This window comes from Octopus sinensis, linkage group LG23 (genome assembly GCF_006345805.1).
Source record: "Octopus sinensis linkage group LG23, ASM634580v1, whole genome shotgun sequence".
NCBI classification, from domain to species: Eukaryota; Metazoa; Mollusca; class Cephalopoda; order Octopoda; family Octopodidae; genus Octopus; species Octopus sinensis.
The window spans coordinates 24,282,256-24,298,025 of NC_043019.1; the positions used below are offsets into that span (position 1 = coordinate 24,282,256).

General features: G+C 36.6%; 1 protein-coding gene across 1 annotated transcript in view; it reads left to right on the forward strand.

Annotated features, from left to right (window-relative positions):
• Positions 1-15,770, forward strand: part of LOC115223593 (protein Wnt-1-like) — a 138,922-nt gene that overhangs the window by 83,991 nt on the left and 39,161 nt on the right. The window contains exon 3 of the mRNA XM_029794243.2: positions 5,323-5,609. Within this exon, the coding sequence (XP_029650103.2) occupies positions 5,323-5,609 (287 nt within the window). The remainder of the gene's footprint in view (positions 1-5,322; positions 5,610-15,770) is intronic.

Below are 15,770 nucleotides of genomic sequence, written 5' to 3' on the forward strand. Positions count from 1 at the left end.
GCCAAAGTTTGGTACAAGTTTTCTAGGATTTTCAGATGCATATACTGCATATCTTTTCCGCCTTCGCTACAGGGAGTAGAGTCTCAACTTTTTCAGTCTCTCCTAGTAGCTGATATGTCGCATTGTGTCAATCTTATTCGTGTAGCTTCGCCGGGTTGCCTCGAGTCCCGTCGTTAATTTTACAGTTTCTTCTATTCTGAAAGTTCGAAAGATCCATCCGGCCAAGTGTCTGCATGTTAATGCCAATTTGGTAATATGTACCTGGAAAGATGCATCATCATAGGTCACGTACCAATTTCGGTTCAGGAATTGGAATCCCAAGTCGGCCAGTGTACCCTATCTGCTTTTCATATATATATATATATAATATATATATATATATGTATTTGTTTTTCTTTATTTTTTATTTCATCTAGTATCAGCTCACGAGCTGTGGCCATGCTGGGGCACCGCCCTTTGGTGTTGCTACATAATTTTACTTTTTAGCAATTGACATTTGATGCATGGGAGAGATTGATACAGCTGCCCTCATCTGCACCTCCTTCTGCGAAGTTGGTTCATCTGGGACACCTGACAGAAAGAGGTCCAACTTTACTTTGAAGACACCTACATCCACCCCATGCAGGTCTCTCAGGTTCTTCGGGGGGATATTTAAGGGCTGCGGCTCTGAAGCCCAGGCTGTTGCAGTATTTTGTCCTACATCTTGGTGGCAAATTTGGAGTCCTTGGCACTATGCAGTGGCGCTCAGTTCTAGTATTTGTGTAACTCTCGATGTCAAAGTTTGAGACAAGTCCTTCCAGAATTTTCCAGATGTATATTATGGCATATCTTTCTCGCCTACGCTCTAAGGAATAGAGTCTAAATATCTTGAGTTTTCCCAATAGCTTATATGCTGCACAGAGGCTATCTTCTTCGTGTAGCTTCGGTGGATTGCCTCAAGTTCTGAGATTAATTTGACACTCGTTGGTGATCATAGCTGAGAGCAATAGTCAAAGCGGCTTAGGACAAGTGTAATCTAGAGGACCATCATAGTTTCCTGGTCTCTTGTTCTAAAGGTTCTAAGAATTCATCCAGTCAGCTGCCTGCATTTCATTGCCAATTTAGCAACATGCACATGAAAGGTTGTATCATTACTCATGTAAATGCCCAGGTCTCGCACTGACTGTGCCTCTGGGATTGCAATCCCCCCAGGTTCAGTGTATTTATTGGGTATTGCATTCAGTTTTGTATGCTGATAGCAAAAGGCTTGAAACTTTTCAACATTAAACTGCATGCTATTCTTTTCAGTCCACTTGTATATTTTATCCAGCTCACATATCAGGTGCATAGTGTCTTCGGGGTTCTGTATTACTGTGAGACTTTTGTATCATCTGCATAACTTGTGATCGTGGCTCTCTTTGTGGCTGATTGCATGCCTGAGAGGGCCATTATGAACAGTAGTGGTTAAAACAGTGCCTTGCGGAACACTGTTCACTATTTGCGTGTCATTGGAGGTGGCCCATTGGCTACAACCACATGACTTCTATCCTTCAGAAAGTTATGAGGCCATTCTCCCAATTTTCCAACTATGCCGAGATCACGCAGTTTGTGACATATCATTCCATGATCGATTTTACCAAAGGCCTTTGCAAAGTCGAGATATATCATTTCCACATTTCAGTAGTTTAGCAGCTGTTTCAGCACCAACTCATAGTGTTGTAAGAGCTGAGTTAGGCAGTTTCTTCCTGGTCGGAAACCATGTTGGGTGTCAGGCAGTAAGTAATTTTCTTCAAGGAATACGATTAGTTTTCTTCTGACTATTTGTTCCATGATCTTGCTGATGTATGAGGTCAGAGAGATAGGTCTGTAGTTCCTCGCCTCAGCTCTGCTACCTCATTTATGAATAGGGCATATTCCACCCTCCTTCAGTTTTCTTGGAAGTTTGCCAGTTGCAAGGAAGCTCTGAAAGAGGAAATGCAGTGGTCTTGCTAGGACTCTCTTACATACTATTAGAAGGATTTCTGGGAATCCATCGGGGCCAGTAACTGAGTTCGGGTTCATTTCATCTATAGCTCTCATTACATCGTCTTCCTTTATATTGATGTAATCGATCATTATTGCCTCTGATTTTATATCTGCAGTGGTAAAGAAGCCAGTTGGATTGCTAACTTGAAAATGCCCTAGGAGTGGAGTGAAAATACTTTTGAATTACTCATTTAGTATTTCACTTATCCTCATTGGATTTCCTGTGAGTGTACCATCATTTTCGAGGAGTGACCCTATCCTGCAGTGCACCGAAGCTGTTTCTTTGGCGAATTTGGAGAGAGCTCTGGGGTTAGATTTTATATTGTCTATAGCTCAGGACTCTTTGTCTGCTCATTATTTTTCATGGGAGAGTTGCAGATTTTTTTCAATCTCCAGGCGGGATTCTTCACTGTTTTCAATTTGTTTGTTTAGGCGATTTGAAACTTGTGTACGCCGTCTCATATGAATTTCATCTCTCTGGGGATTTTTTTCTTGTGTATAGTGGCCTTTCTCTCCGGGACACATTTGTAGCATATGGCGTGCATTACAGACTAGAATTGTTGAAGTTTCATGTCGATTTCCGGTGAGAAGAGACATTTAGGCCAGTTTTGTTTGAGGATCTTTTTCTCAATTTGTTTCCAGTTTGCCTTATGGAAGTTCAAGTTGGAAAGATTCTGAGAGTTTCTTCTAGGCTGCATGTTCATGCTTTCCTTTGGTCCGTACATAGTCAGCTCTACCATGTTGTGATTCGAGAGTAGCGTCGGTGTGATTTTCACATTATGGATGAGATCCAAATTATTTGTGAAGCAGAGATCCAATATGTTACCTGCCCTGGTTGGTTGGAGTACAACTTGTTCTATGTACAAAGTATTGATGAGGTTCAGGAGAGACTTCACGTGTCTTTGTATATATATATATATATATATATTATATATATATATATATATACATACATACATACATACATAAATACATATATACACACACATATGTATATAGAGATAGAGATAGAGAGAGGGACTGGCAGAGAGAGAGAGAGGGAAACATATACGTACATATATACAAATATATACACTAACACATATATTTGAAAGTTTGCACTAGCATCGTTGCATTCCTTTTCGTCTTGGGGGACCTGAACGCGACCAGGGTTCGAGGCTATTGTAGTCGAAACTTTTAACTGGGAAGGTACGGAAAATCTACACTTGTATTTACTTTTGGTTACTGCATATGTAAGCAAGAAATAGGTAAATCAATTCCAATGTAGATAAATGCATACACACGAGTGCGTGCACAGATTGTACATATGCATATATATATATATATATATATATATATATAATATATATATATATATATATATATATATATATATATATACAGAAGATGAAGAGTCTAGGTCAATTTTTTTCTCTACATCTCCGCATAAAATTTACGTTTTGTCTCCGATGACGGAATACCCAGTATATGGAAATGTGGATGAACTATTTGGGATATCCCAGAAATGGCTGTCTATGATTTTAATTTTTTACTTACTTCGCTTTAGCATTAAACAAATTTAATTAACTGATAAGCGTGTACTGCTTTGATTAACTGATTTCCTCTTTTTTAAATTATACACACACACACACATATATATATATATGTTTATATATATATATATATATATATATATATATATATATATATGTATGTATATATATATATATTATATATATATATATATATATATATATATATATATATATATATATATAATATATATATATACATATATATTTAAAAATTAATACGGAAGACGGAGTGTAACTAGAAGCATTTATTATTTATTACCACAACAATCTTTGGCTTCATTCTGCACTGTTCCCTAGTGGGCGTGGAACGATGTAATATCACCAGATGCAATGTACAATACAAAAGAGCCTCATCACGCGACGTTAGCTGTATATGTATGTGTGTATATATATGTATGTATATATATATATATATATATATATAATATATATATAATATATATATATATATATATATATATGTGTGGGTGTGTGTGTGTGTGTGTGTGTGTGTGTGTGTGTGTGGATGTGTATGTGTTTGTGTGTGAGTGTGTGTTTGTCTGATTGTGTGCGTTAACCAAAGAAAATCGGGATATATGAGATTTGAATATATGTATTTAACCTTCCCATTATGGTCATTTGTATTTATGTATTTAACCTTCCCATTATGGTCATTTGAAAGCTTTCATCATATAATGGTAATTTCAGTGTCTCAAATTATTTTGCTCTAAGAGAAAGGCTGCCCTCCGGGTGCTTTTCTGTTAGCCACTTGATAATATTTTGACATTAACATTTTAAGTTGCATATTTTTTTGGACGCCCCATGTTGAATTGCAGAATTCTAATGTGATATTTGTGTAATAACGAAATCAAAACTGGAGTGTGCGCGAGTTTATCTTAGAGACAGTGTGTGTGTATGTGTGTGTGAGAGAGAGAGAGAGAGAGAGAGAGAGAGAGAGGAAGGAGAAAATTACAAACAATGAATGAAATAAAAATGAAATGCAAACATCGTATAAGTAAAAGCTCGTTAAAATCTATCTTGTTCTGAATATTTAAATTTGTGAACTTAAAATATTCAAATAATAAAATGAAGTTCAGAAAATAAATTTTCATGAAAACTTCAATTTATAAAACATCTCACTTGCTTCGTAAATATTACTGTCAGTAATTTATTGTAGTTGTAATATATCTCTAATTTAAACAAACATTTTAACAAATCTCTAATTAAACAAATCTCTAATTTAAACAAACATGGGTTTCTAATTTAACCCAGATGTTTTTCCATTGGAGCTTGTTTTAATTGATTTTAATAGGAATTTTACTTTTGGAAATTATTGGATTTTTCGAAATTATCATATTTCTTTACGGGATTGGATTCTTTTTCCTTTTTTTTTTCCTTTTACTTGTTTCAGTCATTTGTCTGTGGCCCCACAATCGCCATAAACAATGTGGCCATAAGTATAGGGACTATAGAACGCTGGTTTAAAGATAATTATCAGAAAGGGTAAATATGTTTCAAATTTAGAATAAACGATAAAAAAATGTCAGTGACAGAAAAAGCTGGAGACAAAATACTTTGTTGTTAAAGGTTCAAATCATGCCGTGGTCAGTTTTGTCTTTCATCTTTCCAATCTCCATAGAATAAGCTTCAGTTAAATACTGAGATCGATTATTTCAACTACACCCCAAGCGCTCAAAATTTTGTAGCTATTTTCCCAGTGTTAGAAATTATAATTAACTCTTAATTTTATTTCATTTTTTACTAGGATGTCGTGAAACAGCTTTCATATATGCAATAACGTCAGCTGCAATATCACACGCAGTCGCTAGAGCATGTGCCGCAGGAACTATTTATACATGTTCATGTGATTATTCTGCAAAACCACCAGGGTATGAAACTGCTTCTCCTGGCTCAAACAACTGGAAGTGGGGCGGATGTAGTGATAATGCAAAATTTGGACATAAATTCGGACGGAGATTTGTTGATGTCGTTGAAAAAGGACAAGATATACGGTATATGATGAATTTACACAATAATGCAGCAGGTAGAGTGGTGAGTATATATATGTGTACAATTATTATACAAAATTAGAAAAGTAATTTCTATGCATTCTTCTGTTAATGAAATGTTCTAGTTTTTGATTTATTGACGTTTGTAGATTTGTTTTACAATTTTTCTGACCGAAATTTATGCTAACAGAGTCTTAAACTTTTGCAGTATTTAAGAATATTTCACGCTTCCTACATAGCACGCATCATTATCAAGAAAAAGTATATTCAAAATAAAATATTATCTATAAGTAATATCAATTCACATGTGTATAAAGAAGGATGTAATAACGATTAAAAAAGTGGAGAATTTGAAAATCTGTCGTTCTAAAACTGTATTTGATTTTAAATTTAGACTTAATGCGCATGTAATGAACAACTATTAATTTAGTATTCAAATAAATTCGTTTAATATCAGAATATTTGAACAATAACATTCATCTTAAAATTCGTGTGGGAAAATGCAGTGAATTAAATTTAAGTTACATCACTAAAAATGAAAATCCGAAAGTGAAACCTCAATAACGCTATATAATCACATGAAGAACTTTCTAATTTCAACAAGTCTTGACTAAATTATATTGAAATAATATTTATCCCCACTTCAATATAACTTTTCCATAGGAACCGATGTTACTACCATTTTAACTTCAAGAGGACGCCTCCTCCAGCTGATTATTCGTTGCAATCTGCACCACCCGATATATATTGCAATCAGGGGGGGTGAACTCCTACCGTCTCCCAACTACGAGACCACCAGACCGTTCAGTTTCGAGCCCTTTGTGTTCATCCTCGTTGGTGGATACTCGTCCGGTAGAGATAGCAGTGGATCATTCCAGCTCGCAATATATAGAAAACAAGTGACACCCAATCACCGATCATGCAATAAGCAAATTAGCTAGTTAGAAAATCTCTTATAGAGATTTTGTAACTACCTAATTTGCTTATATCGAAACAACTCTCCATTTATAAGTGAATAGAAAATGTGTTTGAATTTTGGATATAAAGTGAGTGAAAATGAAGTTTTAGTTTACAACATTTTCTGAAAGTCAACATTTTCACATGCAAGACCTGAATGAAAACTTAATTCAGCAGCGATTTTATATTCATACCAAATTTTGCATTCTGCAAAATGTTATTGATCTTCAGAATGTACAGAGGTGAAATGTCTCTGCTCTCTCGACTTTGTCCTCAGTTTCAGTTACTGTATCAGCAACAAATTATGGCAAAATAAAAAAAATAAAAAATTCTTCGAAAATACACTAAAATTTTTTATTGCTGTTTCTTATTACTGTTTGTAAGAAACAACAGAAACTTCTAAACTAGGTACTTTATAAACGGTTCAATCAGTTTCAAATTTTGAATATAACATTTTACCGGACAATCGTTTAGCTGCGCACAAGCAAGGAAATACTCGAAAGTCCAACAAAGTTTTGTCATTCATCGGCGTCTTATGTATAAATCCTAATTGATAGGCTTTGCAGCTGGTGATATAACTTGATCTACATATGTAAAAGAATAGATTACGGTATACAGGAGAATGAGTTAGTGGATTATTTACAAAAGCAAAACTTATGACACGCTTTTAATCCTGGAATATTTTTATATGTAATCGCCGGGAATAAAGAATGGTTGTGCTATTTACCATAGCTGGATACATTTTCTTTCAAAGGAAGTTCTTCATCCTCGGAACAAAATTCATTGTATGGCAAACGTCTCCATAAGAAACCTCATCACAGTTCTTTTTACTTAAAAAAAAACAGAATTCATAAAAATTAAAACCTGTTGCACTAGAAATAAAATTATTCTATGATATTATATATTATGAAACTGCTATTCATTGAGAAAGTTTTCTCTTTTCTAAACAGATTGTTTTTATCTGCATCACATTTGTTCAATCAAAACACCTCAATTTAATTGAATCTCTATTTTCCTCTTCTAGGTTGTAGCATCATTTTTATCATATGTTCCTTGAACGATAGAACATTACAAAACCTCTCTTTCAGTGTTGTGGCAATGTTTTGAGTTAATGATAAAATTTTTTATCAGAACATTCTCATAAACAATCATTCCGTACTTCTCAAAATTTGAAAACCTATCCAGATGTACAAAAGTAAAAACCGAAAATTATCGTTTATATTCCTAAAATAATTCATAACACATACAAGTTTCAATACATATACCATCACAGGTGGCGAGTTCGCTGTATCGTTAGTATGCCGCACAAAATGCTCAGCGGCATTTCGTCTGTCTTTACTTTCTTTGTTCAAATTCTGCTAAAATCGACTTTGCCTTCCACCCTTTTGGTGTCGATAAAATAAGTACCAATTGAGCAATATGGTCAATATAATCAACTTAAGCGCTAATTCAAATTGTTGGCTTTGTGCCAAATTTTGAAGCCAATATATATAATATCGAAGGCAGCGAGCTAACAGAATCTTTAGAACGCTGGACACAGCATTTCGTCCGTCTTATGTTCGTACTCGTGAATAACCAAATTCGAGAAATATATCAAAGAAATCGGAATTGATATGAGACCAGAGCAAGCCTCCAAAACTGCTCTGCTGGGGACAGGTAGAAGTTTGAGATTGATACTTGAATGTTGAATGTCTTCCACGATAATCAACAACCAGGTATCAAAGCTTATAATGTGCAAAAAGAGATCCTGTGAGACTTCTGACAACAGCTGCAGCCCGCTCTCACAAAATCAACCAGAGCTTTGAGTAGTAAAATAAAAATAATAATCTTATTATAATGAGCGTTATCTCCGTCTCTCTGTTTCTCTGTGCCCTCTTCAGGACCAAACGGCTGGACTAATGGTCACGATGTTTTCTGGGATTACGAAGGAGGTAATCAGGAACGTTTTTAGGTAAAAAAAAAAAAAGGTGGAAAACTATGATTATTTTGTGGATATTATGGTTTATTGTACAGTTTAAGGGCATAAAAAAATTAAAATTGAGGGGGACATAACTAATAAAAAAATTAAAGGGAAGTAAGTCAAATTCTTACTATAATGAGCGTTATGCCCGTCTGTCTGTCTGTCTTCAATTTTCAGTCAAATGGCTGGACCAATGGTCACGATATTTTTCGTGATTACGAAGGAGGTAATGAGGAAAAATGTGAAAAAGTATGATTATTTGATGTATATTGAGCTTTGTAATAAATCACCTTTGATTTTTTATTTTGTTAAAATTCCGGTGACGAAGATTAACTATGGATCGCCCCCCTCCCTTCATACACACGATAATTCGCAAATTTAGAGGGTTTAGATTTCCGATACTAACCCTTTCTTTCCCATCTTAGATGGGCAGATTCCTAAAGAGATCCGTTCGCGCATTCACAGCAAACAAGGCACAAGGACAGACTTTAGATCGTATCGGTGTATTTTTACCCATTCCATTGTTTACGTCGCTATTGAGGAACCATATTCCTCAATATGTAGGAGCCTACTTTTTTCTAAGTATCTATGCAGCTCACCGGCCAAAGCAACAGTTTCGACATTAGCGGAAGACGTTATTGGTTGAAAATTGGATGCAACATTACCCTTTTCTGGGTCTTGGCACATGGCAATGCGTTACCCATTGTCATCTAGCTGGTTACCTCGCCTTCCTGCAAGCACTCATCAAGCTGTTGCACTATCCTTTCATGGACCCCTCTCAGCTTCATCATCCAATAACTTTGGACCCCATCCGGTCCCGGTCTCTTCCAATTTGGGAGTTTCCTTAACTGTTTTTTTATCATTTTATCTTTTATTATTTTATCTTTAAGTCGTCTTGGCCTTCTATACTTCTTAACCTGTCGTGGATTTCATGTAGCCACTCCGCTTCATCATGTTTTACAGACTGGTCCTAGATTTCTCCTCCACAAATGCCCAGCTTTCGTCTGCACCAAGTATTATTGTTACATGTAATTGCCCATCTAGTTCCTAAAACAGCTTTTTTTCTGGTTTGCTTCAAACATGTTTTGCATGAATTGTTTTGTTCTATTGTTATATGTTTCCAGTTTTACTATCCTCTGCTTCAATTCTTCCAGTATCCCATCAGTCCCTTTATCCTGTATTCTATATGTTCTTTCCAGTTTTCTTATTCGTTCGTTCTGCAATTATCCTCTTTCCAATCTATCAACTTGTCCTAAATGTCTTTTTAACTTTGTTTGCTTCTCACAAATTCGTCTACGCTAGTATTGTTCTTTACCTTCTGTTTTTCTCTTCTTTTGTATCCAATTCTATCTACCATAGCTACAGCCCAAATACTCTTGTTGCTTTCAGTTATATTTCCCGTCTGAAATATTTTAATTTATCTTTGAGCATGCATCGATCAATATCTTGATTGGGGGATGTTGATCCTGATCTTCTCTAATATATCGGCACATCATCCTCACTGTATCTTGTTGAGGAGATTCCGACAACGCATGACAGCAAAATGGAATGAAATAGGACACCTCGAGATGAGTGAACAATAGTTAGCCGATCAGGCAAGAGCAATAAGCTCAAAACGATCGTTAATACACATGGAAATTGAAGAGTTAACATTAAAATAGAAAATAGTGATATTCTTGTGATATGTCTCTTCCCATTACTGCTGCTTCATTTGCTGAGAGTGCATTTACATTTACACTCTGCTCTACGTCGTCATTGCCGCCATTCATTTCTCTTTCGTCGCTAGGCACGTTATCTGGTGGTGAAGTATTATCACTGTTTTTGTTTTCCTGTTGATCTTATTGCTCATGTTTGGTCGGCTAACATTTGCTCGCTCATCTCGAAGAACCCTATTTCATTCCATTTTGCGTTGTCGGAAACTCCTTTTACTTGGTTTACTTCTGTTCCAGCTTCTGGTAAATAGCACAACCATTCTTTATTCCCGGCGATTACATATAAAAATATTCTAGGATTAAAAGCATGTCATAAGTTTTGCTTTTGTAAATAATCCACTAACTCATTCTCCTGTATACCGTAATCTATCCTTTTACATATGTAATCTATCCTTTTACACAAAGCCAACAACTCCTCTGCCTCTGGTTTTGTGTATAAGCACTCTCTGTATGACGATCGGGCCTGCGATGCTCAACCACAGGATACCTGCCGGGTAAAAGGTTTTCACATTTGGTTTCAGTCTCATTCACGCTTTTATTTGATACCCTTGTATTAGAAATGTTCACTCAATATTGAGGTTTGTGTTTTAAGATTAGCCACCAACCGGTATTTTTATCGACACGCCATTTCTAGTAAGATTGTCAGCCAAGACTGTCGAGCTCATTCGAGACCGCTTTCATTCGCATTTCTGAATATTGGGGACCATGTTCATGATTCTCACTAGGAGATAGATGGACGTCGGTTGATCACGTACTCTCATCCAAACATTGCTCGGGTGTTAGGTCCCGATTCGTGGTTCATTCGACTTCATCCTAGGCATGGAACAGTTGGACACTGACAGGTTGTCACCAATGTGTTTAAAGGGTCCTATCTATCCCAGTTTTTAATCAGAGTGTTTCTTCTAGACAGCTTGCCAAACAAAGCTTACGACGTTCGTCTACCGATTTTGGAATAACCATTGAATCTCCTGAATTTCTCTTCTCTTTGCTGGATATTGTTTTAAATCACGCAGATGTCCAAAGTTGACGTTCCACACCAAAGCTTAGTGGGGTTGCCGGTTTATTATTATTATTATTATTATTATTATCATTATTATTATTATTATTGCATGAGATAGCAGAGCGTGCCATCAAAGTGACTTTGGAGTAGGATATACAAAGCCCAGTAAACCCAGCTTAACTATTCGTCCATAAGGGTACGTCAGGCACATGCATCACAACCATATGTGCCCGACATGATTTCATATCAAGTAAAAAAGCTCATAACCTTGCAGGTGGGGCCCGGTTAGTATTTTCTTCATGTCCTTGAATAAGGGTTGTTTAAGGATGAGGAATGAAAGGTGAATTATTCCAAAGGTGATCTATTCAAATCCCAAAGTCTCCCTCTCGACACATGACTATGATGCCCCTCCCCAATTTTTCTTCTCGTGATCAGAGATGCACATATCTTCAGCCACCAAAAGAAATGCTCAACTTGTTAAGATCAAACAACTAACAAGTAAATGTGTGCTATTGAGGAGAATATTTGCTTTACACCATCTTTTATACCAAGATAAATCAATGCACATGACAACACTTCCGATCAGTTAAGATCAAAGGCCATGTGGGCAACTGCCTGATACTATATCAAGGCAAGTATTATTATTATTATTATTATTATTATTATTATTATTATTATTATTATTATTATTATTATTATTATTGAGTGAGTGAGTGAGAGAGCAGTGCATGTCATCAAAGTAACACTGGGGTAAAATATACGAAGCCCAGCATACCCATCGTGACTACCCGTCAGATAAGGGTACACCAGGCACATGCATCACAACGATATGTGCGCGACATGGTGATCTCATATCAAGATAAACAGCGCATGACCTTTCAGGTGGGACCTAGTTAGAATTTTCTTCTGGTCGAGTAGTCCATCCCGCTCAAGAGGTCCCTGAATAAGGATTGTTTAAGGATGTTGAACGAACCACCCATGTTTCGAAAGGTGAATTATCCAAACCTCCAAGAATTACTTTCAACACACGGCTATGATACTCCCTCAACTGTTTAAGGCTAAACAACTGACAAGCAAATCTGCGGTATTAAGCAGAATATTTGCTGTAGGACATCATTTATACGAAGACAAAACAATGTACATGATAACACTTCCAATAGAAGAGAATATGACCAAAATTCTGCGTGTACTCCATCACATGCAGTTGTGGTAGGTTATACAAAGGCGAAACATGCCATCCCCTCAACATAACGGTAGACGAACATCGCAAATCGGTGACACGAGGAGATATTGATTATTCGAGTATAGCTGATCATGTATGGAAAAATGGAAACCACTTTCCCCTGTGGGATGAAGTTAAAATTATAGACAGAGAACACCACTGGAAAATAGGAAAACTAAAAGCGGGCTTACTTCCTGCAGCCTACGGTACCATGCTATTCGTTCTTTTCAGCTATCTAATACTTTCCTGATTATTCTGGCCGTGCCAAGGAGGCATACCTTTTGTAACAGTTCTACTGGGCACTCTATTCTAATTTCCCGTATATTCCTCTTACCATTATTATTATTATTATTATTATTATTATTATTATTATTATTATTATTATTATTATTATTATTATTATTATTATTATTACTTATTTACTTACTTACTTACTTTTAATCTGCATGTTTGTTACACTCACACTTGCGGAGACACACCCAGTGCCCTAGGGCGTATGACTAAACTTGAGGAGAGGAAATGGCAGGGGCGGTAGCGAAATATCTTCATACATTTAAATTGGTGTTTTTTTGTTCCAAGGACGTGGGCAATGCTTGCCAGTACAATATTTTGGATTTCTCGGAGACATAGTTCTCCTGGGATGTTATCTATATGTGCCTGACTTCCATTTTTTATCATATTTAGGGCACCTACAATAACAGGAACAGTTCTCATTTTAAGATGCCACATCTTTTGTGTTTCAATTTCCAAGTCCTTATGTTGATTTAATTTCTCAAATTATTTTACAGATATACTTTTATCTTTGGGAACACTTACAACTATTACTCTACAAGTATTTTCTGCCCTGTCCTTAATGACTATGCCTGGTCGATTAGCTTGGATCGTTCTGTCGGTGTTCACTGGAAAATCCCAGAGGATAGTGACATTTTTACCTTCAACAGCCGGCTCAGTATGATGTTCATACCAATAAGCAGGAGAGCTTATTTTGTAGTGTTTACATATTTTCTAATGAAAATACTGTCCTACTCTATCGTGGTGATTTTTGTATTCGTTTGGTGTCAGCACAGGGCATCTCCAGAAGAAGAGATGGTCTATTATTTGGTTAAATGTATTGCAGAATCTGCATTTGGGGTCAGAACCGTTTTGAAGAACGTTGGACTGGTAGTTTCTGGTAAGCAAGCTTTGATCTTGTGACGCCAATATGAAACTTTCAGTCTCTGCTTTCAGCCCAGAACTTCTCAGTAGCTTGGTCGTTGCTTGGTCTACATCAGCATTTCGATTTCGATTTCGAAATACATACTGTCCATGCAGAGGCTTCTTGCTCCACTGCTTCTCAATTTGTTTCTGCCCTTTCTCTTTTTTCAGTCTGCTTGATCCAGGCTGTTAATGACTTCAATGCGACTTTTGGAGTTGAGTTCAGTTTTTGATATGAGACGTATTCTCCTGTAATACTCCCTTTTTATATTTACTTTCATAATAGCATGTTGTATACAATATCCTTTGCTTATCCCCAGGCATTCATAACTCTCTTGTTGGTCAAGCTCCTTGATGGTAGCGATGGTATCTAATTTAATGGAAGCTGTTTGCCTGAATTTGCCTCGTTCAAAAGTTACTTCAGCAAACTTATCAAGGCCAAAATCCATCCCGATGTCATTGCTGAACTCTTTAATAGTTGTTAACAACCCTACTAGCGCTTTGTCATTTTTAGCAAGCTGCCTCAGATCTTCCATATAAAACAGATGGTTTATTGCCGTAGTATAAACACTGAAACTATAGCTGGTGTTATTCAGTTTGTTTAGGAGTGAGATCAGTAGCATGCAAAAGATTAATGGGGAGAAGGAGTCACTTTGAAAGATGCCTCGTTTGATGTTGATGTTTTTAGATTTGTTCATCCTATTACTATGGTTTAGGAGACGTGTGTTTCACTTGGCCATGTTACCTTGTAAAGATCTGGAGACGACAGGAGAGATCTTATATATCTAAATGGTCTTGAGTAGCCAATTATGTGGATCACTATCAAACGCTTTCCTGTAGTCTGTCCATTCCATACTTAGGTTTTTCGCTTTGCTCCGGCAATTCTCTACAATCATTTTGTCTATGGGAAATTGATGTTTGCACCCATAAGAATTCATTTTACAGCTTCTTTGAGCTTGTGGAAGGATAGACACTGTTCGAGGAAAGCATATAGTCTTTCACTTAGTATGGATGTGAAGATCTTGTCGGTGGTGATGAGACATGTTATTGCTGGGCAGTTCTTTGGATTTGTTGGTGTCTTCAGTTTTTGTTTCTTCAGGTATTTGTTCTGGGTTCTAGAGGGCGTCTGCTAGAGATGCAGTGAAATGTTTGTGTGCTTCTTACAAACAATTCAGCCAGAAGTTGGAAATCCGGTCGTCCTGGGGTTTTCCATTTATGAAATTTCCTAAGAACACATCTTATCTCTTCTATTTCTATTGCCTCCCATTTCTGCTATTCAACTTCATCCAGTCTCACTTTCTCACGTTCGATCCAACGAGCTTCAGCATTATATTCTTTTTTGTTGCTCCATATCTTCTTCCAGAACTCTTCCATTTCCTCAGTCTTGGGTATCTCCTTTACTTCTATCTTACTTTTGCCAGTTTCTTTATAACATTTCTTTGCATCCGTCTTGAATACCTTGTTTTGTCGATAAAATTCGATTCTTTTACCATACCATCTAAGCCGTTTAGCTTTCAGCTGTATTTGTTATTTCAATAGTTCCTTGGTTGCAGGGAGGTTTCTAAAAGTTTTGATTTTATATTTTCGCTTGATTTATTTCGTCTTAACATATTTCGTCTTAACATTTACTCCACTAGAAAGTTCATCGAGAACTGATACATCCGCACACAGAGATTCTATCTCTATTTTTTATCGCTACTTTCCAGTTAGGCGATCTATTGACACTTTTCTATAGCTCGTCCCTTGGATAGATCTGTAGTCTTCGATGAAACGTTGACCGAAGCATACTTCCTAGAACCTAGAACGTTATCGGACACTTACAGCCCTCTGCCAATCAGGCAATGCAATTGATGGAAGTTCCACTTAGTGGTGGAAAGATCGATAACTTTGGTAAGCAGTCTCTAAGCATCGAGAAAAATCTACATGTCGGTCTACTCCAGAATACAATTTACATAAATCTTTGGCCTGAAGGTGTTAACAAGGACGTGTGCATGTTTGTGTAAGATCAATAGGTATGGGAGTGCCATAATTCAAGCCAGCTCAAGATGGGCGCAGAGCGGCGAAACTGTTCCGCATTTACCAGTGACCGAGTATTGAGCATTTGTGGAGTTCTGTTGGAATGTTGCTGTGAAATGTAGGCCAAATCTGTCTATCAGCTA